Source organism: Schistocerca serialis, chromosome 2 (genome assembly GCF_023864345.2).
Source record: "Schistocerca serialis cubense isolate TAMUIC-IGC-003099 chromosome 2, iqSchSeri2.2, whole genome shotgun sequence".
In the NCBI taxonomy this organism is placed as follows: domain Eukaryota; kingdom Metazoa; phylum Arthropoda; class Insecta; order Orthoptera; family Acrididae; genus Schistocerca; species Schistocerca serialis.
Window position 1 is genome coordinate 466,825,465 of NC_064639.1, and position 26,556 is coordinate 466,852,020.

The window sequence follows — 26,556 nt, forward strand, 5'->3', positions numbered from 1 at the left end:
TGATGCGGTGGTTCAATCGGTCACCACCGGAATCGTTACTGCCGCCGAATCTGCCATTCCCCGTTCTTCTGGGTCCCCTCGGCGGAAGGCTGTGCCTTGGTGGTCGCCTGAGATCGCTGAAGCGATTAAAGATCGCCGGCGGGCGCTCCAGCGTCACAAGCGACATCCCTCGTTAGCCCACCTTATCGCCTTCAAACGGCTGCGTGCGCGGGCCCGCCTCCTTATCCGCCAAGGCAAGGAGGAGTGCTGGGAGCGGTATGTGTCCACCATTGGCCTCCATGTCACTCCCTCGCAGGTCTGGGCCACGATTCGACGCGTCTACGGCTATCGGACCCCTGCCAGCGTCCCTGCGCTCTCACTGAATGGAGCCGTTTGTACTGACTCCGACGTCATTGCAAATCGCTTAGCAGAGCATTTTGCTATGAGTTCCGCTTCTGCGAATTACCCCCAGGCCTTCCGCTCCATTAAAGAGCGGCTGGAACGTCGGAGCCTTTCGTTTCGCACCAACCACCCGGAATCTTACAATGCTCCATTCAGTGAGTGGGAATTTCGCAGTGCCCTAGCTGCTTGCCCTGATACCGCTCCTGGCCCAGATGGCATCCACTGTCAGATGCTGAAACACCTTTCAGTGGACTGCCAGCGGCGCCTTCTCGATCTTTACAACCGTCTTTGGGTCGAGGGGGAGTTTCCGTCGCAATGGCGGGAAGGCATTGTCATCCCCTTTTTGAAACCTGGAAAGACCCCTCTGGAGGTGGACAGCTACCGTCCCATTAGCCTCACCAACGTTCTTTGTAAGTTGCTTGAACGGATGGTGAGCCGGCTCTTGCATTGGGTACTGGAGTCTCGGGGCCTTCTGGCTCCGTCTCTGGGTGGGTTCCGTAAAGGCCGCTCCGCCATCGACAATCTGGTGAGCCTGGAGTCGGCCATCCGTACTGCTTTTGCCCGCCGTCAGCACCTGGTCGCTGTCTTTTTCGACATGCGGAAGGCGTACGATACGACATGGCGTCATCACATTCTTTCTACGCTTTATGGATGGGGTCTTCGGGGTCCTCTGCCGATTTTTATCCGCAATTTTCTGTCGTGTCGTACCTTCCGCGTGCAAGTCGCGGCCTCGTATAGTTCCTCCCACGTCCAGGAGAACGGTGTGTCACAGGGCTCTGTTTTAAGTGTCTGTCTGTTTTTAATAGCCATTAACGGGCTTGCTGCGGCCGTGGGAAATTCTGTCTCCGCTTCCCTGTATGCTGACGACTTCTGCCTTTACTACAGCTCTACTGGCATTGCAGCTGTTGAACGTCAGCTACAGGGCGCTATCTGTAAGGCGCAGTCTTGGGCTGTAGCGCATGGGTTTCAGTTTTCGGCATCCAAGACCCGCGTTATGCATTTCTGCCGGCGCCGAACAGTCCATCCTGAGCCGCGGCTTTATCTTGCCGATGAACTCCTTGCTGTGGTGGAGACCCACAGGTTTTTGGGGGTGGTTTTCGATGCCCCTTTGACTTGGCTGCCTCATATCCGGCAGCTGAAACAGACGTGTTGGCGGCATCTAAACGCTCTGAGATGCTTGAGCCACACCCGCTGGGGCGCCGACCGCTCTACCCTGTTGCGGCTCTACCAGGCGTTTATCCAGTCCCGTCTGGATTATGGGAGCCTGGCTTATGGCTCAGCATCCCCATCTGCGTTACGGGTGCTGGACCCAATTCTCCACAGCGGGATACGCCTTGCCACTGGTGCTTTCCGCACCAGCCCTGTGGACAGCGTACTAGTGGAGGCAGGTGTACCTCCACTGCGGGTACGACGCCAACAATTACTGGCTGCTTATGCTGCCCATGTTTTTAGTTTGCCCGGGCATCCAAATTACCGTGTCCTGTTCCCGCAGTCGGTCGTCCATCTGCAGGACCGTCGGCCCCGGTCGGGTTGTCCGATCGCCGTACGCGTCAAGGAGCTTCTCTGCGGGCTTGGGTTTTTCCCTGTTCCGCCTCCTTTCCAGGCGCCTCTGCGTACACCCCCGTGGTGTGTTCCTCGCCCTTGCCTTCGGCTCGACTTGGCACAGGGCTCGAAGGACTCGGTCCCTCCAGAGGCCTTCCGCCGCCGCTTTTATTCCATCCTTGCCACGTATCAGGGCTCTGGAATTGTTTACACCGACGGTTTGATGGTTGCTGGTCGTGTCGGGTATGCGCTAACTCTAGGGGACCATTCCGAACAACGGTCCTTGGCGGCTGGCTGCAGCGTTTACACTGCTGAGCTAGTCGCCATCTTTCGAGCCCTGGAGTATATCCGCTCCTGCTCAGGTGAGTCCTTCGTGATCTGTAGCGATTCCCTGAGCGGTTTACGAGCTCTCGACCAGTGTTTTCCTCGTTCTCGTCTGGTGATGGCTATCCATGAGTCCCTGCATACTCTTGCCTGTTGCGGCCGCTCTGTGGTCTTTGTGTGGACCCCCGGTCATGTCGGTTTCCCGGGTAACGAACATGTTGACCGCCTGGCGAAAGAGGCCACCAGTAAGCCATCTCTGGATGTTGGCCTCCCAGAGACTGATTTGCGGGCAGTCCTCCGCCGAAAAGTTTTTGCGCTTTGGGACGCTGAATGGCGCGATCGGATTACACCCAATAAACTCCGTGCCATTAAGGAGACGACGACTGTGTGGCGGTCATCCATGCGAGCCAACCGCAGGGACTCCGTCGTCCTTTGTCGGCTCCGCATTGGCCACTCCCGGCTAACACACAGTTATCTACTGCGCCGGGAGGACCCTCCTGTATGTCGCTGCGGGGCGGCTTTGACAGTGGCCCACATTCTGTTGGCCTGCCCCCTTTTAGCTGTGGTCAGGCAGACATTTGCGCTGCCCAATACGCTCCCTGCCCTTTTAACAGACGACTCCACTATGGCTGACTTAGTTTTACGTTTTATTCGGGCAGGGGGATTTTATCATTTAATCTGAGTGTTTCTGTTTTATTTTATTGTTTTGTGTTGATTCTGGCCTTTGGCCTATGATTTTCAACTGATTTTTTTTTTAATGTGTTTCTAAGTGGTTGGCTTTTCCTTTTTTATTTCTATGGTCGGCCAACCACCGTCACACTCTGTGTGGTTTTAGTTCGTTTTGTCTTGTCTTTGTCTCAGTTTCTCTTGTTCTGTATCGTCTGTGATCTCTTCTGTTCCTCGTTTTTATTCTCTGTGGGTGTTCTTTGTCTTTGGAAAAAGGGACCGATGACCATAGCAGTCTGGTCCCTTTACTCCCCCCAAACCAACCAACCAACCAACCAGATATCATGCTGATCTCAAACAAAAGCGTAAAGTGGCGACAACCCTTTGATATTGATATCTGAGAAATTCATGTCGAAACCCACGCTCTCTCTCTCTCTCTCTCTCTCTCTCTCTCTCTCTCTCTCTCTCTCAAGAAGCCACGTCCTATTGCGTGCTACTGCCATATCATGCCAAACAGTATTGTCCTAGAAAATCAGCAACGTATTTATCGCTGTAATTACAATTAAATATTACTATTGTAGCCCCAAACTGGCGACTTTCAACAATGTGCAAAGTATCGGAAATAACCCCTCCCTCCCATCGCTGTGGCTGTGGAAATACCAGTGCCTATATCCTTCTTATGAATCGTCATAACTTTCCTTGTAAAATCCTTCATCCCCCCCCCCCCCCCTTTACGGCTATCAGTGCATTGAAACTGTTCTCCCATGTCAAATCTTTACAGGCCTTAAGACCGCACATAGTCATTTTCTTTGCACATGTCGGAACAATGACCCCATTACACAAATTTTATAAGCCTGCCAATCATAGTGACTTTGTCACATATCCCCTACTAAGTATAATACTTCGCCAATAACTGAATGCTGGTGGCACCAAACAGTATTGAGCGAAAATACGCAATGGATGGACATTCCTCATTTGCTTTTCTTGCTAATAGTACCAGTGTGCTGTAGGAAGAAAGACATAATCATTTTATAAGCAACTAGATGTTAAAAACATGATCGCAACGAATGTCACTGTCACCCTGCTTATAAAGCCCTCTTGTTCTACAGGCACTCAGAGGTATTGCTAATGATATCCACATTATAAACTGTACATGCTTTTTCAAATCGATATATGGTACTGCTTCCGAATGAAGTGGTTATCCACACAATTACTTCGAAATTGAATGCAGACGGTGATCACGGGGTTTTTATTAACAGACCAAAAGTGCGGGTGTACGTCAGCAACAGTGTAAGCCCTTAATAAAATCGCCCGTATCACCGAATTCAGAAAGTGATGGGGCTATGGAAGGTGATGATATGCCGATATTTCCAACTTCCTCTTGCCGCTGCTGGATATTTCGCACACTAATTAACAGTACTTCTAAAGCATTCTATCTTGATAACCATTTAGAAAGTGTAACAGAGCTTCTGCAATATATGCACAAAGTTACAGGCGAGCGAGGATAATGGTTGATTGAGAATGATCACATACAGTGGATGGCGTGCTATGTGAAAAATCACTTAAAAGATGTAATTCTAGGTTGAGGTCATAAGAAATGTACTAAATCATATGACCAATACACTAGCTTTTCAGATCCATAGTGTTAGCTGTCTGGTAGTAACGCTGTCTGTTATTTGGACACAAGTCTCTCCTTTCAACCGTCTACGGCAATCCAAAGCGACTATAGTTAGATCCGCGAACGATGGCGGTTCGCACACCTTGAGACACGAACGGGGATTTTATTGTTGCGGGTTGCATGTGACGGTTGCAGTTAACTTATATATTTGCTCTGTGCTTGAAGAAAACGTGTATGCTGCAAATTACGACTCTCTCTTGCCTGTGCGGAATGTGTTGCTTACTACCATTAGCCGTGACAACTCGCAACAAATGGAATAAAAGTTGGATCCTATGGAGATGCCTTTTCAATGATTACCGCCACTAGTGAATCACATTCGTGGCATTCTGATATCTCGAAACAAATCACATATTTCGAACCTTCCTGCTAACCGCCACATACAGCAAAACTCTAGCATGGTTGTGGACAGTCCCTCTGCCTCTTTTAACTGGATCGTGTTATGACCACTTGGTGGAAATGAGAACATGTTGTCAGAACTCTGCCAACCGTGTACAATGTGTAAGGGCAGCATCAAATGAAGCTTTCTCCAGCAACACAAGGTAGTAGAGAAGGCAGTATGAGCAGTTGCAGTAGAGTTTCTTACCAGGAAAATTAGGAAGATTCTACATCATATGGGAACTGGAAGGAGGATGAGGATTTACCTACTGTTTGCGATGCATCTCCAAATTATATAAAGCTACTGCAGTGCAAAGGAGATTTGCGTCCCTCAGGATGCATTCATGTCTGTCACTCAAATATTATCTCTATCCTCGTTAATTTGTACTATCCAACAGAGAAAAACAACGAAATCTAGAAGTTCCGCTAACGTCACGCAGTAGGTAACTGAATGACATATTACCGTGTCTCTCTCTTCTAGTTTATAAAAAAAAATACCATCTGCATACTGACATCGAGCATATGTGACAATCCTATTAAATATAAAAATATTCGAGCAGGTGGCTAGTTATTGAAGCCGCTTATACAGACCAGTGTTAAGTTTTTTCGCTCCTGCTGTAGGACGACCATATCCAACAGACTAAAAATTGTAAGAAAGCGTCCCTGTGTTGTTCTTTCATAAGCAGTTTGATACATTGTTTTTTCTGCTGTAACACATCCAAGCAGTGTATGACTACAGCTTTGTACATCGCCATACATTTTGTTTTTCCATCGTGACTTTGAGATCTGTGCCAGGTGATGAACTGACATTAACATGTTTAGATCCAGTTGCTTTCACAGAAATCTGGACATCACATGGTAAACTAGAGCGTTTCCAAATTGCTGCATGAAGGTGATGACCTCTACATTTAATCTCATCGTTCCAGTGACGAGGCAACAGATGTTCATGTGTTTCGTTTCAAAGAGACCATGAGCGTTGATTCCTTATATTGCAACCATGTACAGTATCACTTTTTGTAACTTTGACAGGTAAGAACTGATTCTCTAACAAAGAATACTACCATATCCTGTTATTGCAGAATAATACTGTAACAATAAAATATAAATGAAAGAAAAAAGAAAATAAAACTAAATTTGCTAAGAAAATTCGCCATTTACATCGTCAAAACACAGTACACACACAAGCATCTGCCAACAGTAAAATGTGTCAAAGTCCATAGGACAAAGACTATATAATAGTTCATAACAACAAATCGCTTCCAATGAGCGTGCCGTCACAACTGTTTACATTAGTCTCATTAGAACAGTTGTCAGTGGGCTCATGCGCAGTTGAGTCGCATATGAGCAGTAATTTTTCCCGCTTCTGGGTACTTAGCAAGCAGCCAGATGCTGACCAGAAAAATTTTTCTGGCGCGCACAAGCTGTCAGATTTGCGCATGCGCAGAGCAGTCTGAGTTGTAGTGAGGAACACTAAATGTAACCCATGTTTACTTCTAGTGATTTTCCTGTTCCCTGTTGTTCTACAGCTCTCACGTCAAATGAAAACAAAACGGATTTCTGTGTCCGGGAGCTATCAAGTGAATTAAAATTACGTTCACATAACTACGGAAGGCCAAAATATGTTATTACTTTTATTTTTCTGATTTTATTTCATTTCCACGTTTTTGGCAGTCAAACATTAATCACCTTGCATAAAATTGAAGCTATTTTTGTCAGTTTGCTAAAGAAATTTGGCTTTTATTAATCTTTTCCGCAGAGGCAGTCAATTTATTTGAAATGAAGTGCTTCGGTTTCATTCCATAGCATCAGCTAGTTTCGACTGCTCGCTGAATTTCAAGTGCATGTTCTCATCATCTGTCACTTATGGCATTATACCATAATAAAGAACCAAATAGGAGATAGTACAGAACTGGTACTAAAAAAAAAAAAAAAAAAAAAAAAAAAATTCATGTCCCGAAAACCACACCGAAAAGCTTAATTTCAGGTTGAGGCCTACTTCATTGTTAATCTGGACATACGAATGTGCACTTTAAGCCGAATCACGCTTTTTAGTATGGTTTACGAAACTCCGATGCCCTTGGGAGTTTCCTCTGATGTCAAGTTTCGTTTATAATATAATGAAGATCTCTTAATATTTTATATATACGTACATACGGGCTTCCTACGTCATCGTAGGTGCGCGCGCGCACTAACGCCTGTTTTCTGGCGCTCTCTGGCAACTGCTGAAAAGTTGCTGTTTGTAACAGGTCGCGGGAAAATATTGCGAATGGTGGTTGGAAAACCATTACTTTCAAAGTAAATTTCCTTTTATGCAAGATGAATTGTTAAGAGTGAGAATCTGTGATGAATTTCTTAAATCACTGAGTGTTTGACTCTCGTTTGAAAGTTGTGGACCAGCCCCTTAGAAGAATTTCGAGCACAGCAGACCAGACATTTAAGTAATTTTAAATTTTACTGGCATACTTGTGTGAGGTATCTTAAAATGTAACACACGCAAAAAAGACCAATATTACATGTGAAAGCTTAGCTTCTCTTCTAGCGTGTTAATCTTCGAGACCAGTATTATGTGCAAAAGCTTAGCTTTTCTTGTAGCGACACAATGTGTATTAATTTAAACCATTAAGTTTCACTGTTTGTGTGTTCGCGCTATTTAACAGTGATGTTACTATTGGCTGGCTACGTCATGTGTCCTATGCCCTGAACATCTGCTGTTCATCATCGGCTGGCGAGATCACGTGACTGAGCTAAGACTGGCTTACAAAAGTGCATCGCAATCTTCATTTCAATGCTTCTGAATGTAATGTGCTGTGTTTGGTGTAATTCGAATTTATACTTTCGTAATACGAAAATATGCTATTATTATTATTATTATTATTATTACTATTATTATTATTATTATTTCTTTACTTTCTCAGACGTTAAGTCTGGTTAAAAATGGGAAGTGACCATGATCAAGCGTCACTTCCTTTTAACTGTACGGTATATGTTATATTGCATTTAGGAACTTTCGGGTAATTGAACATGTATCAATAATTACGGATTTCTGTAATTGTATATATAAGTTTGGATGTAGCTGTATTGTATTGATGTACTGGTGGATATTGTGTGGTATGACTCCTGTAGTTGATAGTATAATTGGTATAATGTCAACTTTATCCTGATGCCACATGCCCTTGACTTCCTCAGCCAGTTGGATGTATTTTTCAATTTTTTCTCCTTTTTCTTTTGTATATTTGTTGTATTGGGTATGGATATTTCGATTAGTTGTGTTAATTTCTTCTTTTTATTGGTGAGTATGATGTCAGGTTTGTTATGTGGTGTTGTTTTATCTGTTATAATGGTTCTGTTCCAGTATAATTTGTATTCATCATTCTCCAGTACATTTTGTGGTGCATACTTGTATGTGGGGACGTGTTGTTTTATAAGTTTATGTTGTAAGGCAAGCTGTTGATGTATTATTTTTGCTACATTGTCATGTCTTCTGGGGTATTCTGTATTTGCTAGTATTGTACATCCACTTGTGATGTGATCTACTGTTTCTATTTGTTGTTTGCAAAGTCTGCATTTATCTGTTGTGGTATTGGGATCTTTAATAATATGCTTGCTGTAATATCTGGTGTTTATTGTTTGATCCTGTATTGCAATCATGAATCCTTCCGTCTCACTGTATATATTGCCTTTTCTTAGCCATGTGTTGGATGCGTCTTGATCGATGTGTGGCTGTGCTAGATGATACGGGTGCTTGCCATGTAGTGTTTTCTTTTTCCAATTTACTATCTTCGTATCTGTTGATGTTCCGTGATCTAAAGGGTTGTAAAGGTGGTTATGAAATTGCAGTGGTGTAGCCGATGTATTTATATGAGTGATTGCTTTGTGTATTTTGCTAGTTTCTGCTCGTTCTAGAAAGAATTTTCTTAAATTGTCTACCTGTCCATAATGTAGGTTTTTTATGTCGATGAATCCCCTTCCTCCTTCCTTTCTGCTTAATGTGAATCTTTCTGTTGCTGAATGTATGTGATGTATTCTATATTTGTGGCATTGTGATCGTGTAAGTGTATTGAGTGCTTCTAGGCCTGTGTTACTCCATTTCACTACTCCAAATGAGTAGGTCAATATTGGTATAGCATAAGTATTTATAGCTTTTGTCTTGTTTCTTGCTGTCAATTCTGTTTTCAGTATTTTTGTTAGCCTTTGTCTATATTTTTCTTTTAGTTCTTCTTTAATATTTGTATTATCTATTCCTATTTTTTGTCTGTATCCTAGATATTTATAGGCATCTGTTTTTTCCATCGCTTCTATGGAGTCACTGTGGTTATTCAATATGTAATCTTCTTGTTTAGTGTGTTTTCCCTTGACTATGCTATTTTTCTTACATTTGTCTGTTCCAAAAGCCATATTTATATCATTGCTGAATACTTCTGTTATCTTTAGTAATTGGTTGAGTTGTTGATTGGTTGCTGCCAGTAGCTTTAGATCATCCATGTATAGCAAATGTGTGATTTTGTGTGGGTATGTTCCAGTAATATTATATCCATAATTTGTATTATTTAGCATGTTGGATAGTGGGTTCGGAGCAAGACAGAACCAGAAAGGACTTAATGAGTCTCCTTGGTACATTCCATGCTTAATCTGTACTGGCTGTGATGTGATATTATTTGAATTTGTTTGGATATTAGGTGCAGTTTTCGAATTTTTCATTACTATGTTTAGGAACTGTATCAATTTAGGATCTACTTTGTATATTTCCAATATCTGTAGTAACCATGAGTGGGGTACACTATCAAAGGCTTTTTGGTAATCAATGTATGCATAGTGTAGCGACCTTTGTTTAGTTTTAGCTTGATATGTCACCTCTGTATCTATTATCAGTTGCTCTTTACATCCTCGTGCTCCTTTGCAGCAGCCTTTTTGTTCTTCATTTATAATTTTGTTCTGTGTTGTATGTGCCATTAATTTCTGCGTAATGACTGAAGTTAATATTTTGTAGATTGTTGGTAGGCATGTTATGGGGCGATATTTGGCTGGGTTTGCTGTGTCTGCTTGATCTTTAGGTTTCAGATAGGTTATTCCATGTGCAAGTGTATCAGGGAATGTGTGTGGGTCTGCAATGTAACTGTTAAATAATTTAGTTAGATGTGAATGTGTTGAGGTGAACTTCTTTAGCCAGTAATTTGCTATTTTATCATTTCCAGGGGCTTTCCAATTGTGTGTAGAATTAATTGCTCGGGTGACTTCATGTTGCAAAATTATCACTTCAGGCATTTGTGGTATCATCTTGTATGTGTCTGTTTCTGCTTGTATCCACCGTGCATACCTGTTATGTTGTACCGGGTTTGACCACATGTTGCTCCAGAAGTGCTCCATGTCTGTTATGTTTGGTGGATTGTCTATTTTAATGTGTGTGTTATCTATTGTTTGGTATAATCTCTTTTGGTTTGTGTTGAATGTTTGGTTTTGTTTCCTTCTATTTTCACTTTTTTTGTGTCTTCTAAGTCGTTTGGCCAATGCTTGTAATTTCTGCTTCTTTTCATCTAATTGCTCTATTGCTTCTTGTTGTGTGATTTTACCTAACCTTTTTCGTTTTTTGTCTGATATTTCATTTCTTATAAATTGTGTTAGCTGTCCGATGTCTTTTCTCAGTTTTTCTATTCTTATCTGTAGCCTGTGTTGCCATGCTGGTTTTGTGGGTTTCTTCTGTGTGTTGGCTTGTTCTGATCTCTGCCTAGTGTGTATATTTAGTGTAGTGAGTGCTCCTATATAAACCAGTAGTTGTAACTCTTCCATAGTTGTATTTTCGTTTATTTTGTTGTGTATGATTGTGTTGATAGTTTTTATTGTTGTTTCGACTTGTGGGTTATTTGGCGGTCTGTGCAAGAATGGTCTGATGTCTGTATTTGTGTCTTTGTATTCTATATATGTCAGCTGAAATTTCTCTTCTATATCTAACACGTGTGTCTCTTCGTGTTCTATTTGTGCTTGTTCTGGTGGCTGTCTTGAGATTTCGTTTTCCTCTGATTGTTTAATTGATGCGTGTTGGTCTTTGTTTGTTTGCTCTGGGATGTTTGAGTCCATTACTGTATTTTTTTCTTCTTCTGATTGCACATTATTTTGTTCCAGTATTTGTTGTACTTGTTGTTTGATGTTTTCTAATTCTGACTGGGGTATCCTGTTATTTTTTATTATTACACGGATCTGATCAGCTAGTCGTCGTTCTGTTAAAAATTTTAATTCCGGGTATCTGGTAATAAATGTTGTGTATACTTGTGATCTGTATCCAGTTGTGTTGGTTCCTAGGTTTGTTGCTTGGTAATAACAGAACATGAGGTGTCGATTAACTTCATTTGACCATCTCATCCTCTGTCTTTGTTTTCCTTCTAGGGTGGTTGCAGGAAGCATATCCTGCAAAACACCTCTATTTGGATTTAAATCATTTTCCAGTTGGCTAGCAGTGTCATTACCATTGTGGGCGGGCATAGGGTTCAAGCGTCGTCCCCGACCATGACGGCACTTGTCCGAGGCTTCTTTAGTTCTGTCCTGAACCAAGTAATCACACTAAGAGGGGGGTTAGCCCTATTAGTGGTTTGTTCTTTTCGTCGCCTTTTACAGCTGGCAGAACATACCGGAGGCCTATTCTTTTCCCGGGCCTCCACGGCAATTATTATTATTATTATTATTATTATTACTATTACTATTTTTTGCGGGTTTTCGTTCTCTAAAAGTACGAGGAAGTGTGTAAAACCTTAATCATTCAAAGGAGATTGAAAAGTTTTATAGTTTCGTGGGAAAGTAAATTGTCACGTAACAGGGAAAAAGTGTACTTTCACCGGGGAGAAAGTGTATTTTAACCGGCAAAAATTAGATTTGTCCCCCCCCCCCCCCCCCCCCTCCCCTTGTCCGCTTATACACCCTGTAGGGACACACCTATCAACTTCCGTCAATGTTGCGGTTTTTTTTTCTGTCAGTGTATGTGTGTCGTAGTCCTTAAGCTTCACACATTCATGTGAGAAGAAAATGGGCTTAATGTGTGATGACGTGTGTTGTGTTATTTGTTTGGTCCAATATTTTTGAAGCAACAGAACTGGGCAGATGTATTTTTCTGCTATTCGAAAGATTCCTAAGACAAGGCACGGTCTCACCGCACTACAATCAGTATACCAGAGCGTACTTCGCTAACGCTCCTACCTCGTTGTGAATAGACAGGGAACGTGCTGCTGTGGTCACAACACAATACCCAGACGCAACACCTTTCAGCTTATAGCTAGGGAGAACTTTCACCATTCATTGCCTGAGGCCAATTACACTAAATATGCTACATCAAAGCATCGGAACGTTGTGAGCAGCCATCACACCGAACCTACTGTTCAACAGGTTGGCGGTCTCAACATGTCACTGATAGTGATCATGTACAAAAAGAAATGATAAAGCCCTTTTGGCAGCGAGGTTGTTAGAAATGAAGCACAGGCTCGGATAGGATAAGAATGATGAAGAAAATCGACGAAGTCCATTCCAAATGAAAAATACTGGAATTTTCCTTAACTGATTTAAGGAACCCTCAAAAACCTAAATGTGGGTGACTGGTTGGGGAATTTGAGGTCCGCATCTCCCAAATAAGACTCAGTTGCCTTCAGCACTGCACCAACTCGCTTGGTTTATCACTTCGATATTCTGCTAGGATGCCCGGGATTGATGATACAGAATCATCCGGGAGAGACTCTGCAGTCTTCAGAAGGAATGGGCAGAAGGCAGTGAAACGTGGAAATTTATGTCACTCCAAGGAGCCCCAATTAAAAGATCGATTTCATATTTAAGGGCCATGCACCGACACCTATAAATTCTTTGTGCCTATCATAGAGTAACATTTGCATAGAAATACTGCATATTAGATTGCATATTAGGAACAAATTAGTTGCAGAGTTTAGAAACAATGGTAAGAAGCCTTAGCAGATTGAAGATTTGTCAGTCTGTAAGCTGTGTTCGAATAGCGTGATTGGTAGCTTAATGCATTCCGAGCCCCGTCTAGCGCATTTTTCACTTTGACATATAAGCTCATTGGACAAAAAATTAGTTACTCCCCGGAGATATCACGCTAATGCTGTGCAACAGTCCCTGTACCTTTGTTAATGGTCTTCAAAATGTGGGTTGAAGAGGGGCCGCGTGTTTCTTGTCACAACCAGCTGAAGGCACTCCTGCTGATTCAATCCCACAGAGAAACCAAACTGCATAGATGTGGATTGCTACGTTTCACCCGCTGTTCCAAATAGTCTCAGATATTTACTATGTAGAAGAAGGGCAAACAACTGCTCACTGAGAAAGTTGAAATAGACAACCTGGATTATGTTCTCGGTAACCTGAAGAGTTTTTCCAAGCGACTGTGTGAAAGACAGCCCCCAAACCACAATATAACCACCTCTGACCTGAACTATATACATTGAGGTGACAATAGTCGTTGGATACCTTCTAATATTGAGTCGGACGTTCTTTTATCCAGCGTAGTGAAATAACTTGACGTGGCATGGACTCAACAAGTCATTGGAAGCCCCCGCAGAAATACTGACCCATGCTGCTTCTATAGCTATTCTTAGTTGCAGAAGTGTTGCCGGGGCAGGATTTTGTGCACGAGCTGACCTGTCGATTATGTCCGAAAAATATTCGATGGGATTCATGTTGGACGATCTGGGTGGCCCAGTCACTCGCTCGATTTGTCTAGATTGTTCTCCAAACCAATTGCGGACAGATGACATGGCGCATTGTCATCCATAAAAGTTCCATCATTGTTTGCGAAGATGAAGTTCGTGAATGGCTGCAGAAGGACTCCAAGTAGCCGAACATAACCATTTCCAGTCAGTGTTCGATTCAGTTGCACCAGAGGATCCAGTCCAATCCGTGTAAACATAGCCCACATCATTATGGATGCACCACTAGCTTGCACCGTGCCTTGTTGATAACTTGGGTCCATGGCTTCGTGGGGTCTGCACCATATTCGGACCCTACCAGCAGCTCATACCAACTGAAATCGGGACTCATCTGACCAGGCCATGGTTTTCCTGTCGTCTAGTGTCCAACCGATATTGTCACGAGCCCAGGAGGGGCACTGCATGCGGTGTCACGCTGTTAGCAAAGACACTCGCGTCGGTCGTCTGCTGCCATACCCTATTTAAGCCAAATTTCGCCCCATTGTCCTAACTTATACATTCGTCATATGTGCCACATTAATTTCAGCGGTTATTTCACGGACTGCTGCTTGACTGTTAGCACAGACAATTCTACGCAAACGCCGCTGCTCTTGGTCTTTAAGTGAAGCCGTCGGCTACTGCGTCGTCCGTGGTGAGAAGTAGTATCTGAAATTTAACACTGTGGATCTTAGAGTATTGAAATCCCTCCCGATTTCCGAAATGGAATGTCCCATGTGCGTCTGTCTCCAACAACCATTCCGCGTTCAAAGTTTGTTAATTCCGTAATCACGCCTGACACCTTTTCACGTGAATCGCCTAAGTACTAATGTCAGCTCCGCAGTGCACTGCCTTTTTATACCTTGTGTACGTGATACTACCGCCACATGTATATGTGCATATCACTTTACCTTGTCCTTTGTCACCTCAATGTATAGAACAAAGAGCAAACAATCGGTAACAGAGAATGTTGAAATACACACACTGGATTACGTTCAAGGTAAGCTGTACGAGTTGGCGAGGGTGCACACAGAACTCCCTCCCACAAACTGAGATCTGTCACGTTTGCATGCTTGCATTCGCCATTGCGGCGGTTACACTCATTATTAATGTACTAGCATTTCACATCTAATGTGGCTTATCTCATGCTTACATAAACCTGTGATCTTGCAATATTAACCACTTACATATGTTACTCAGACAAATGTATTCCCGAAATTTTATTACACTAAATTATTTTTTTCGTCAGTGTAATTATGCCAATGTCTACACCGCCCTGTTTGAATTGCACTTCGTCAAATAGTATTACATTCCCAAGAGACTCCTCATCCTCATAGACCCTCATGTCCTCTCGCCACTCTTAGTACTAAGGCCTCCCATCAACCATAGTTCTCATGTATAGCGTGCAGTAGTGTTGAAAAGTATGCATTTCGCTTTGCATTCGTTAGAATTCGCCGTACACTTTCTCCCAAGTTATTACAGGGTTATTACAAATGATTGAAGCGATTTCACAGCTCTACAATAACTTTATTATTTGAGATATTTTCACAATGCTTTGCACACACATACAAAAACTCAAAAAGTTTTTTTAGGCGTTCACAAATGTTCGATATGTGCCCCTTTAGTGATTCGGCAGACATCAAGCCGATAATCAAGTTCCTCCCACACTCGGCGCAGCATGTCCCCATCAATGAGTTCGAAAGCATCGTTGATGCGAGCTCGCGGTTCTGGCACGTTTCTTGGTAGAGGAGGTTTAAACACTGAATCTTTCACATAACCCCACAGAAAGAAATCGCATGGGGTTAAGTCGGGAGAGCGTGGAGGCCATGACATGAATTGCTGGTCATGATCTCCACCACAACCGATCCATCAGTTTTCCAATCTCCTGTTTAAGAAATGCCGAACATCATGATGGAAGTGTGGTGGAGCACCATCCTGTTGAAAGATGAAGTCGGCGCTGTCGGTCTCCAGTTGTCGCATGAGCCAATTTTCCAGCATGTCCAGATACACGTGTCCTGTAACGTTTTTTTCGCAGAAGAAAAAGGGCCCGTAAACTTTAAACCGTGAGATTGCACAAAACACGTTAAAATTCGGTGAATTGCGAATTTGCTGCACGAATGCATGAGGATTCTCTACCGCCCAGATTCCCACATTGTGTCTGTTCACTTCACCATTAAGAAAAAATGTTGCTTCATCACTGAAAAAAAGTTTCGCACTGAACGCATCCTCTTCCATGAGCAGTTGCAACCGCGCCGAAAATTCAAAGCGTTTGACTTTGTCATCGGGTGTCAGGGCTTGTAGCAATTGTAAACGGTAAGGCTTCTGCTTTAGCCTTTTCCGTAAGATTTTCCAAACCGTCGGCTGTGGTACGTGTAGCTCCCTGCTTGCTTTATTCGTCGACTTCCGCGGCCTACGTGTGAATCTTGCCCGCACGCGTTCAACCGTTTCTTCGCTCACTGCAGGCCGACCCGTTGATTCCCCCTTACAGAGGCATCCAGAAGCTTTAAACTGCGCATACCATCGCCGAATGGAGTTAGCAGTTGGTGGATCTTTGTTGAACTTCGTCCTGAAGTGTCGTTGCACTGTTATGACTGACTGATGTGAGTGCATTTCAAGCACAACATACGCTTTCTCGGCTCCTGTCGCCATTTTGTCTCGCTGCGCTCTCGAGCGCTCTGTCGCCATTTTGTCTCACTGCGCTCTCGAGCGCTCTGGCGGCAGAAACCTGAAGTGCGGCTTCAGGCGAACAAAACTTTGAGTTTTTCGACGTATCTGTAGTGTGTCGTGACCATATGTCAATGAATGGAGCTACAGTGAATTTATGAAATCGCTTCAATCATTTGTAATAGCCCTGTACATGCTTGGCTGCTCAGAACAAAAATCACAACATATAAAGTATTGTTGCACCGGTCTGTGCTTACACGACTTTGCCGTTTGTGTGACCTGCACCATCGGCTGAAAAATCGTTCCACTGCATTGCGTTTCCGAGCAAGAATGTAAATTAAATTTCATCTTGTTCCAAGGATACTACCTAAGAATGAGAACTCTTCAACGAAATGTAACTAATCGCGGAATAGCAGTACAGAGTTGTCCTAGAGCTTATTAAGTTATATATACATCTGTCGATTGTTCGATGTATTATGTTGCGAAGACAGCTGTACCTACCTATGTATTATGTTGACAAGATAGCTGTACCTACCTATGTATTATGTTGACAAGACAGCTGTACCTGCCTACCTACCTACTTACCTACTTAGATTTTACTTAGAACTGAAGCAACTGGTTACTCTTTACTATATTTAAACAGCGCTCGACTTTTTTCCACTTCCGTAAGTGTATGGAAAGTAAACGATCACAATAAGTTTTCGGAAATAGTTCGATTTTGCGTCTGTTTGGGCGAAAAGGGTGCAGAAACATTATTTGTCACAGTCTTGAATCAGTTCACTGACGTGTAGAATAATTTCAACATACGACTTGAAGTCTCCGCGGAGCTTCCGCTGTTATAACAGGTCAGCAGCCAGGCGTATAAATAACCCTGCGATACTCGACGCGGTGGGCGCGGGCGCGTCTTTTACAAGCCGGAACGCTTCGTCTAGCGCCGCTGCTGCCTTCTGCTCCTGCTGATTGCTGCTTGTCGTTTTTTGGAATAGGCAGGCTATGTATATCAGTAGCGCTGACTAGATCTGAAATAATGATACTCGTATCCTTCAACAAATTCTCTCTACAGTCAGTATTACTTTGCCTATGGTATAGATAGAGAGACGGAGTTTCGTCTTAGTTCGTAAGAGAACAATTTTTCCAGATACGCGAATTGCAAATTTGCAAGTGCTGGCGCCAGGAAGTGCATACCGCCACCAGCTGTAACTAACATTGCATCAACCCATATAACACTGCCGACCCAATAGAGACACGGTACGAGAAGAACTGTTATTTGAAAGTGCTGTATCAAAACATTTTTTCCGGTTTCCACGGGGAAGCGACTTGTACGGAGATGCCCTAATCAAGTTTTAACACGTTTTTTCTTCGAAGGTGGATACGTTACGTGCGACTTTCGTGGATAATAAATCGCTGGTCGTGCGGTAGCGTTCTCGCTTCCCACGCCCGGGTTCCCGGGTTCGATTCCCGGCGGGGTCAGGGATTTTCTCTGCCTCGTGATGACTGGGTGTTGTGTGATAGACTTAGGTTAGTTAGGTTTAAGTAGTTCTAAGTTCTAGGGGACTGATGACCATAGATGTTAAGTCCCATAGTGCTCAGAGCCATTTGAACCAATAAATCGCTGTATTGAATCTTTACCAGCTACCACCCCCCACCCCCACCCAAAAAGGAGGAAAAAAACGCTTCTGCTGAATGAGCTATGATATTCTATGGAAACGTGTAACGCTGCAGCATTTATGACAGAAATATAATGTGATGTGTATGGTTTTCTATCGTGACAAAAAGAAAGGATATATTCGAATGCCTGATTTGTTCTTCAGCTGCAATTGTACAGAGCATATTGCTGGATAACGAGGAACTAAGCACTTATCTTCCATTTTTAACGATGTTAAACATTTGTTGTGGTTCAAATAAGAATACAGTTGCAGTATAGGGGGGGAGAGGGCAGTTTTGCAACAGCTATCACGTAGTCCCTTTGAATTGTTAGGTAAATGGAGCTCCCTAAATTACAGTAAAAAAGAGCACTTACGATGGATGCACCGGGCGACCTTGACTGTGTGCACCAGGAGCTGAACTCGGCCCTCGTACAACCTTACTCATTTCTGACAGTTGCATGGTTCTCGAGAGAAAACCATGGCCAATCTCTTAGCGTCAGCGCTATTAAACATATTATTCGAAGAAGCGAATCCACGCTACGTATCAGAATCATAATGTGACGGATTGAATTAAGTGTGTAAATTAATGTTTATGTCGAATTAGTGTGTGACTGAAAGCCAGTTTCAGCAGACTCGTTAATAATAATCCGCGGCTGTTTACAGTTTCTTTTAATAGGCGTACTCGATTATCTACATTGTTTTGCTAGGCCTCTGTACACCCAAAGATGCTTGTAGCTTCTTATCGTGTTTTAGTCTCTCTCTTAGTAACAAACAGTCCCACTTTTGGCGATAAAGTAACCTACGCGCCTCAGTGCTTCGTTCTCATAGAAGTGTAAATCCTCACATCTTAAATCTTATTTAGCCAAAAGAGCGATGTGGAAAACAAATATCAGTTCCGAAATAGACACTGGAAAACATACAATATTTTTTTGTCTATTGTGAACATAAACGAATCCATGTCTTCCTGCTAATTGAAGGCTTTCTTGACGCGACTGACCGCAGACGGAACTTCGAAACCCACGGTACTGTAGGTTGTGAGATAGGAGGTAATATTGTTTTAAGCACATTTGACTGTGGCTTGACTCACCATTCGTTCTTGTAGTACTTGGAACCTATAAAAAAATTAAAATCCGAATTCAATGAGGTCCATCCAGATTTTATCAGTAACAGTGCCATCACAAGACGGGTAATGTCAGGAGTAAGTCACATAAAAAGATGTGTGATTTTTTTCTATTCTGATTATACTCTTGCAGGAACGACTCCGGAAGCAAGGTGGCCAGTTGCCGTCTAAACTCCCAATCAAACGTAACATCACCATCCCTTGCGGCATATAAAAGAACTGAGAGGTACAAAATGAGATGGCACACTCGAGGTAAATGGAGTTTCAAATCATTATCTGTGCCTCCTTTATTAGTGTGTCAGTGGTTTCCCTTACAGTATTCCTGGCGAGTACTGGAATCACCATTTGCTTCAATTTGAGCGGAGCAAAACTTGCATGGAGTACCCCTGCGCAGATGCTGACTTAAATCACAATCTAGTAATGACGGAGAGCAGACTGAAATTTAATTCTTACGGACGATTCAGTTAATGTGGAAGGAAATTGGATGTGACTGAAGTAGGCTAAATGACGTGAGTTTGAATCTCTCTAAGACGGTAAATATAGCTATAATGAATACCACAGTAGGAAGCCAATTGCAGAAGAATAGACACTTATAAAAAGGGCAGTCATAGATGTTTGACAAGTGTAGTACCATAAAGGTAACTGAAGAAATCTTGGGTAATGGAAGAAATAATTCAACTGACTGACGAAAGAAGAAAGTAGAAAAATCTATAGGAAAAAAGAGGAATATACACTATATGATCAAAAGTATCCAGACACCTGGCTGAAAAATGACTTAAAAGTTTGAGGCGCCCTCCATCGGTAATACTGGGATACAATACGGTGGTGGCCCACCCTTAGCCTTGATGACAGCTTCCACTGTCACAGACATACGTTCAATCAGGTGTTGGAAGGTTTCTCAGGGAATGGCAGCCCATTCTTCACAGAGTGCTGCATTGAGGAGAGGTACTGATGTTGGTCGGTGAGGCCTCGGGCGAAGTCGGCATTCCAAACCATCTCAAAAGTGTTGTGTAGGATTCAGGTCAGGGTTCTGTGCAGGCCTGTCCATTACAGGGATGTTAATGTCGTGTAACCACCTCACCACAGGCCGTGCATTATGAATTGGTGCTCGATTGAGTTAAAAGATGCAATCGCCATCTCCGAATTGCTCTTCAACAGTGGGAAGCAAGAAGGTGCTTAAAACATCAATGTAGGCCTGTGCCCTGACAGTGCCATGTGAAATAATAAGGGGTGCAAGCCCCCACCATGAAAGACACGACCACCCCATAACACCACCACCTCTGAATTTTACTGTTGGCACTACAAACACTGGCAGATGACGTTCACCGGGCATTTGCCATACCCACACCCTGCCATCGGGTCGCCACATTGTGTACCGTGATTCGTCACTCCACACAACGTTTTTCCACTGTTCAATCATCCAAGATTTACACTCCTTACACTAAGCGAGGCATCATTTGGCATTTGCTGACGTGATGTGTGGCTTATGAGCAGCCGCTCAAACATAAAATCCAAGTTTTTTCACCTCCCACCTAACTGTCATAGTACTTGCACTAGATTCTGATGCAGTTTGGAATTCCTGTGTCATGGTCTGAATAGATCTCTGCCTATTACTCATTATGATCCTCTTCAACTGTCGGCAGTCTCTGTTAGTCAACAGACGAGGTCAGCCTGTACGCTTTTGTGCTATATGTGTCCCTTCATTTGTCCACTTTACTATCACATTGGAAGTAGTGGACCTAGGGATGTTTAAGAGTGTGGAAATCTCACGTACATACGTATGACGCAAGTGACACCCAATCACCTGACGAAGTTCAAAGTACACAAGTTATGTGGAGTGCCCCATTGTGCTCTCTTACAATGTCTAATGACTACTGAGGTCGCTGATATGGAGTATTTGGCAGTAGGTGGCAGCACAATGCACCTGATATGAAAAACGTATGTTTTTGGGGGTGCCCGGATACTTTTGGTCACATAGTAGCAGCGTAAGTGTAGTGAAGGAAATAGGAAGTGCAGGAAGCAAAGACGAAATGGCTGTATGAAAGTGCTCAAATTAAAAAAGATATAAGGCGGGCGTATAGTCCTTTGCTTCTAGTGTTCAGTTTACACATTGGTGAAGCAGTGATGGAGAAGAAAGATTCAGGAGTGCTATTGAAATTCAAGATGAGAGGATATCTCAGATAATATTTGCTGATTACATGACTATCGTAAGTGGAAGCACAGAAGAATCTGAGAACGTGTTAGGTGGAATGAACAGTCTACTCAGCACAAAAATATGTACTGAGAGTAAACTGAAGAAAGATAAAAATAATAAGGAGTAGCAGAGATGAGATTAGTGAAAAGGGTGTTTTCAGGCCATGAAGTGGAAAAATTCTGCTGGTTTGGAAGGAAAATGCCACATATAGACAAAGCAAGTACATAAAAAACAGACTAGCACAAGCAAAGAGGGACATTCATGGCTACATGGCCAAAAGAAGTCTACTAGTATCAAACACCAATTCTGAGAAGTGATTTTGGAGAATGTATATTTGGAACACAATATTGTGTGGAAATGAACTGTGGACTGTGGGAAAACCAGTCAAACTGAGAATTGAATTGCTTGAAATATATTGCTACAAAAGAATGTTGAAAATTATGTGAACTGACAATATAAGAAATGAGTTGGTTTTCAACCAAATCAACAAGGAGAGGAAAATGTGGGAAACATGGACAAGAAGAGGAGACAGCATGGTAAGACATCAAGGAATAATTCCCATGGCACTGGAGCACTAGAGGGAGCTGTAGAGGGTAAAAACTGTAAGAGAAGACAGATGTAGGAATATATCCCACAAATGATTGAGCTTGTTGGGTGCAAAGGCTAATCTGAGATGAAGAGGTTGGCACAGGAGAGGAATTCATGGCGATCAACATCAAACCAGTCAGAAGACTGATAGCCCACAAAAAAACTTCAAATTTTTCTGTGAAAATCTAGTGGATATTTCTGTTTAGTGTTGGTGTTAGAGTAGCCTTAATACATCATAATCCAGTCTTTTTGGGAGAGAAATTTATTAGTCTTATTCAGCTTACAGTCATTGTGTTCAGTCTTTTCACTTTTCAGATGGATTCTTTTTCTCTGTTTCGTGACTGGTCAAAGCTGTACGTCAGGTTGGTATTCAAATCTGGACCCTTGCGTCACATGTAATCCTGATGCCAACTGAGCTGTCAAGCACTGTTCGCAGCCTGCTCTAAGGGCTTTAGTCTGCCAATATAAGTCCTATGCTTTCCATACTCCACATGTGTGTTCACCCGTACCTTGCTGCAGTAGCACTCCCCGTGAGAAAGGAAGAACGTTGCAGCATGGGTATGACTCTTGTTTATGTGACCTTTATTTGTGAAGAACAAAAATCTTAAACTTGATGATAACACTGCTTCACTGTCTCAGTGGTGTCTCACTTTAAACCTGCCAGAATGTATTCTAATTTCAAACAGTGGAAAGACCATATTGGAACATCAACCAATGCAGTGGTAGGAGATAGCAGTCTTATGTGAGATGTGCCTGCTTGTGTGAATGTGTGCTTGTTGTCTTTACTGAAGAAGGCTATGCTGAAAGCTCAGTGTGTAACAAGTCTTTTTGTTGTGTCTGTCTGCTACTCAACATGTCATCTTTACAGTGAGCAGCAATCTATCCTTTCCATAATTGGCTGTCTCTGTACTGGTCTAAACCTCAAATGACCACATTGCAAGGAATTTGTTGAGATCTGTGACTGTATTATAAAATATATAAACCAACCATTTTTTGTGCAGCTTCAGCAGCAGCTGAGAAGTTTTTTGTTTTATAAAAGTACAAATTAGTTTCATATAAATATTAACCTTCATGTACATTTCTGACTCCAGAATTATGACTTATGATAATGGGTAGCTAATAAACTGGTATTTTCTTTATTTTTTAATATCTAAGGATTTTCAGTTTTCTCCCTAATTTTTATCGATTGTGTGTTTTTGCATTGTTGCACCAGAGTGTAAAACCCCATTCCAAACCGTAGGCAAGAACACGTGGCCTGTATGGAAACTGCTTTTGTCACTTATTATTATTTTTACTTTCTTACTTATTATTTTTACTTATTTACTTATTGTTTTTACTTCTTATGTGTTAGGTACCACATATGTAGCTTGTCAGTTTTTGTTCTCATCCATGACATGTTTCTCATCCATTACATGTTTCACAAAGAGAACTGAAATCTGACGTTTGAGATCTTCTTGCTGAATGGCTGGAAAGATGTTTTAGACATTCTGTCTGTAACAACCTACAGTTGGAATATCTACATTAGGACAAATGCAATAACCTGTTAATAATAAAACTTTCTGCTTATCATGCAAGTTTTTTGTGTAAATAAATGCAGTCCTCCACATTTACAAACACTGGCATCCACTTAATATGTAGGAGCAACACTGTATGGCTCTGATTTGCTAGTTTCATGTTGTTATTCAGATGTACTAATTTGAATGGTTATCATTTCAGATTACAGAGATGATTCAAGACTTGACGTGAGTTGGCAGAGCCACTGTGAGCTCATAAGAAGTGATGCCCAATATGCTGTCAGTGCTTGAAGAAGAGGGAGACATCTATGAGGGTTTCCAGCCTCATGTAGACACTAGTAGCATACCACTCCAAGCTGATAGCCCAAACAAGAAGCCAGCTTTAAAGACATACAATGACATACACAGTTTACTGCAGCTTGGTAGAAAAGGAGAAGTGAAGCAAATTATTCGCGAGAATGCATGGCCTATCAATAGCACTATACGCTCACAGCTGTGGCCAACTCTTTGTCAGCAACATGGATCAGACAGGTCAATGCAAGAGGGCTTTTATTGGGACATGGTTAATCAGCTATTTGGTACTACGGGTAAGATAAATCCTCTACAAATTGCTTATGCTTCAACTTCTGTGATCAACATGTTGATATAGTGCACATTTGCCAACCACAGCTTCTAGTAATTAGTTTGCTGTTGGCCACTTTCATAGAATTGATGCAATATTTCTATTATTATTCATATGTGGTGAAATGTGTTGTTGTTTTACAGACCGTTTTATGTAATAGCTAATTCACATTAGAAACTCTTAGTTAATATGAAACATCTTAGAAATACATGATTAAATTTTTAGTGTATTTCATCAGTCGCATAGTGAATATTATACTAGTGTCACTGACAACTCTGGTAATGCAGCTACTACATATTCCTTATGAGGATGGGAAACATTGTAGTAAGTTGATTAAGGTAAGTCGTGTGAAACACTATTTAATCATTTCAACACATTCTTGTACTTGGGAGACTAAGAAGTTTTTTCAGTTTGTGTGATAATATTTAACCACCTTAGCAGATGTCTTCATAACACTTTTTTCTATTTTTCTTCTTATATGTCATATTCTTCTTTCTTATTTTGACAATCTCGTGTAAAATCTGATATATTTCATTTCATAAGAGCATGGCTGATTGTTTGTGCTACCCATCCATGTTCAACTGTGCTGGAATTCCAGCTCTAATAACAGTGGTATCAACCTGTTGAAAATATCATATTTGTTTTATTCTAATTTTTGTAAGTATGCAAAGCTTCTGTGCTTTGTACAACACACACTTCTAAAAGTTGTGCTTACCTTACACATCGTTGTTGTTACATTATTGCTCTCAGATTCAGTTGCTGAAACATGCACAGTTCTTTCAACACGCACATTTGCAGAAGAATTACGTATGTGGCTCAATGTGACTTAGCCAATCATTTGTGTAGGCAAAAGATGAAGTAATTATTAACAGGAATTTGTCTTCCATTTTTTGTTTTGGCAGCACTTGCCCACAAATCCCTGCTCTTCTAGTGCCTCCGTATACAAGCTGCCCCCCCCCCCCCCCAATACACATATTGGCAAAAAGCATCTTTCACAATTTTTGACTTATTAACTTCACACAAAATTATTTGAAATATTAATGGAAGTATATGAATGTGGTTTTCTCAACTACTGTTGTAACTTCAGAAACCCAAATGTGCAATATTTCTGTTGTTTTAGTTTAGACAGGCTAACAAACATTCTTTTATACTTAAGATCGCATATATGCCTACTTAAAAGTCCTCTATATAGTGAATACTCACCTTTATGAAGTCCCCTCTGTGAGTCCGGGTGTAATAATAGGCCCGAGGTATTCCTGCCTGTCGTAAGAGGCGACTAAAAGGAGTTGCACCCGTTTCGGCCTTTATGTGAGGGTTTGACCTCCATTCTTCAAATTTTTTCTGAAGAGCAGCCAGTTGGGGAAGGGAGAAATGTCAGGCTAAGGATGGCAGCGGATCCTATTCACCCCACTACCCTGTATGCTCGAGAGCTGATGTGGATCTTTCATGATGAGTTTTTCGTTGGGTATTTAGAGGTCGAGTTTGGAGAGGTAGAGGGATTGTCCAAAATGAGATCTGGGTCAGTCTTGATCAAAAAGCATCCTCTGCCCAGTCACGAATGTTACTGGCTTGTGACAAGCTGGGGGATGTTTCTGTAGCCATCACGCCCGATAAGAGCTTAAATATGGTCCAGGGTATCATATTTCAGAGGGACGTTCTTTTGCAATCTGATAACGAGCTGTGCGCCACTTTAGAGTGCCGAGGTGTACATTTTGTCCGGCATGTCCACCGGGGTTTGAATGATAGTCAGGTTGCCACCAGTGCCTTCATCTTGGCCTTTGAAGGTGATACATTGGCCAAGAAGGTCAAGGTGATGGTCTACCGCAGTGATGTAAAGACCTATATCCCTCCCCCGTTGCAGTGCTTTAAGTGCTGGAAGTTTGGCCATATGTCTTCCTGCTGTACTTCCAGTGTCACATGTCGCGATTGCAGACGCCCATCACATCCCAATACTCCATGTGTCCTGCCTTCTATCTGTGTCAACTGCTGAGAGCACCATTCGCTTTGCTCGCCAGACTGCAGGATTCTCCATAAAGAAAAGAAAATCATGGAGTACAAGCCGCTGGACCGACTAACTTACACTGAGGCTAAGAGAGAAGTTGAACGCCTGCATCCTGTAATTATGACATCGTCTCGAGCCGCCACTGCAACAGTTCTGGCATCATCAGTTCCGCCAACACCAGTCACCTCTCAGAGACAGAAGGCTACACCTGCCCCCTTGATGATGGAGGGCACTTCCTCCCTTTTGCTCCCACGCCACCTATTTTGGGAGCAACACCTCCCCCCCAACCATCAGGGACATCCGTCCCCACTTCTAAGCCAGAGAAGCATAAGTCAAGAGAAGACCCCTAAGACCAAGAAAATTGTTGTGCACCCACACCACTGCTACCTACAAGCTCTGCGTCTGAGGAGGGGGTGGAGATTCTGGCGCCCACTGAGGACCTAGATCTCGCCATACCCTCAGACACAATGGATATAGACTGCTCAGGCAAAAAGTTGGTGGCATCAGGTGACCCTGAGGCATAAAATGCCTCATTGAATGTTCCATGCCTTCCCAGGCTCACGATGACATC

The 26,556-nt window shown here is 42.5% G+C and overlaps 1 protein-coding gene across 5 annotated transcripts in view; it reads left to right on the forward strand.

The window, feature by feature from the left end:
• The window catches only part of LOC126457378 (GTPase-activating protein skywalker), a 313,983-nt gene that overhangs the window by 186,219 nt on the left and 101,208 nt on the right, over positions 1 to 26,556 (forward strand). For all 5 annotated transcript variants that reach the window (XM_050093629.1, XM_050093631.1, XM_050093632.1 and 2 more), the window contains exon 3: positions 23,564 to 23,948. In XM_050093629.1, the coding sequence (XP_049949586.1) occupies positions 23,627 to 23,948 (322 nt within the window). In that variant the 5' untranslated portion in view covers positions 23,564 to 23,626. The remainder of the gene's footprint in view (positions 1 to 23,563; positions 23,949 to 26,556) is intronic.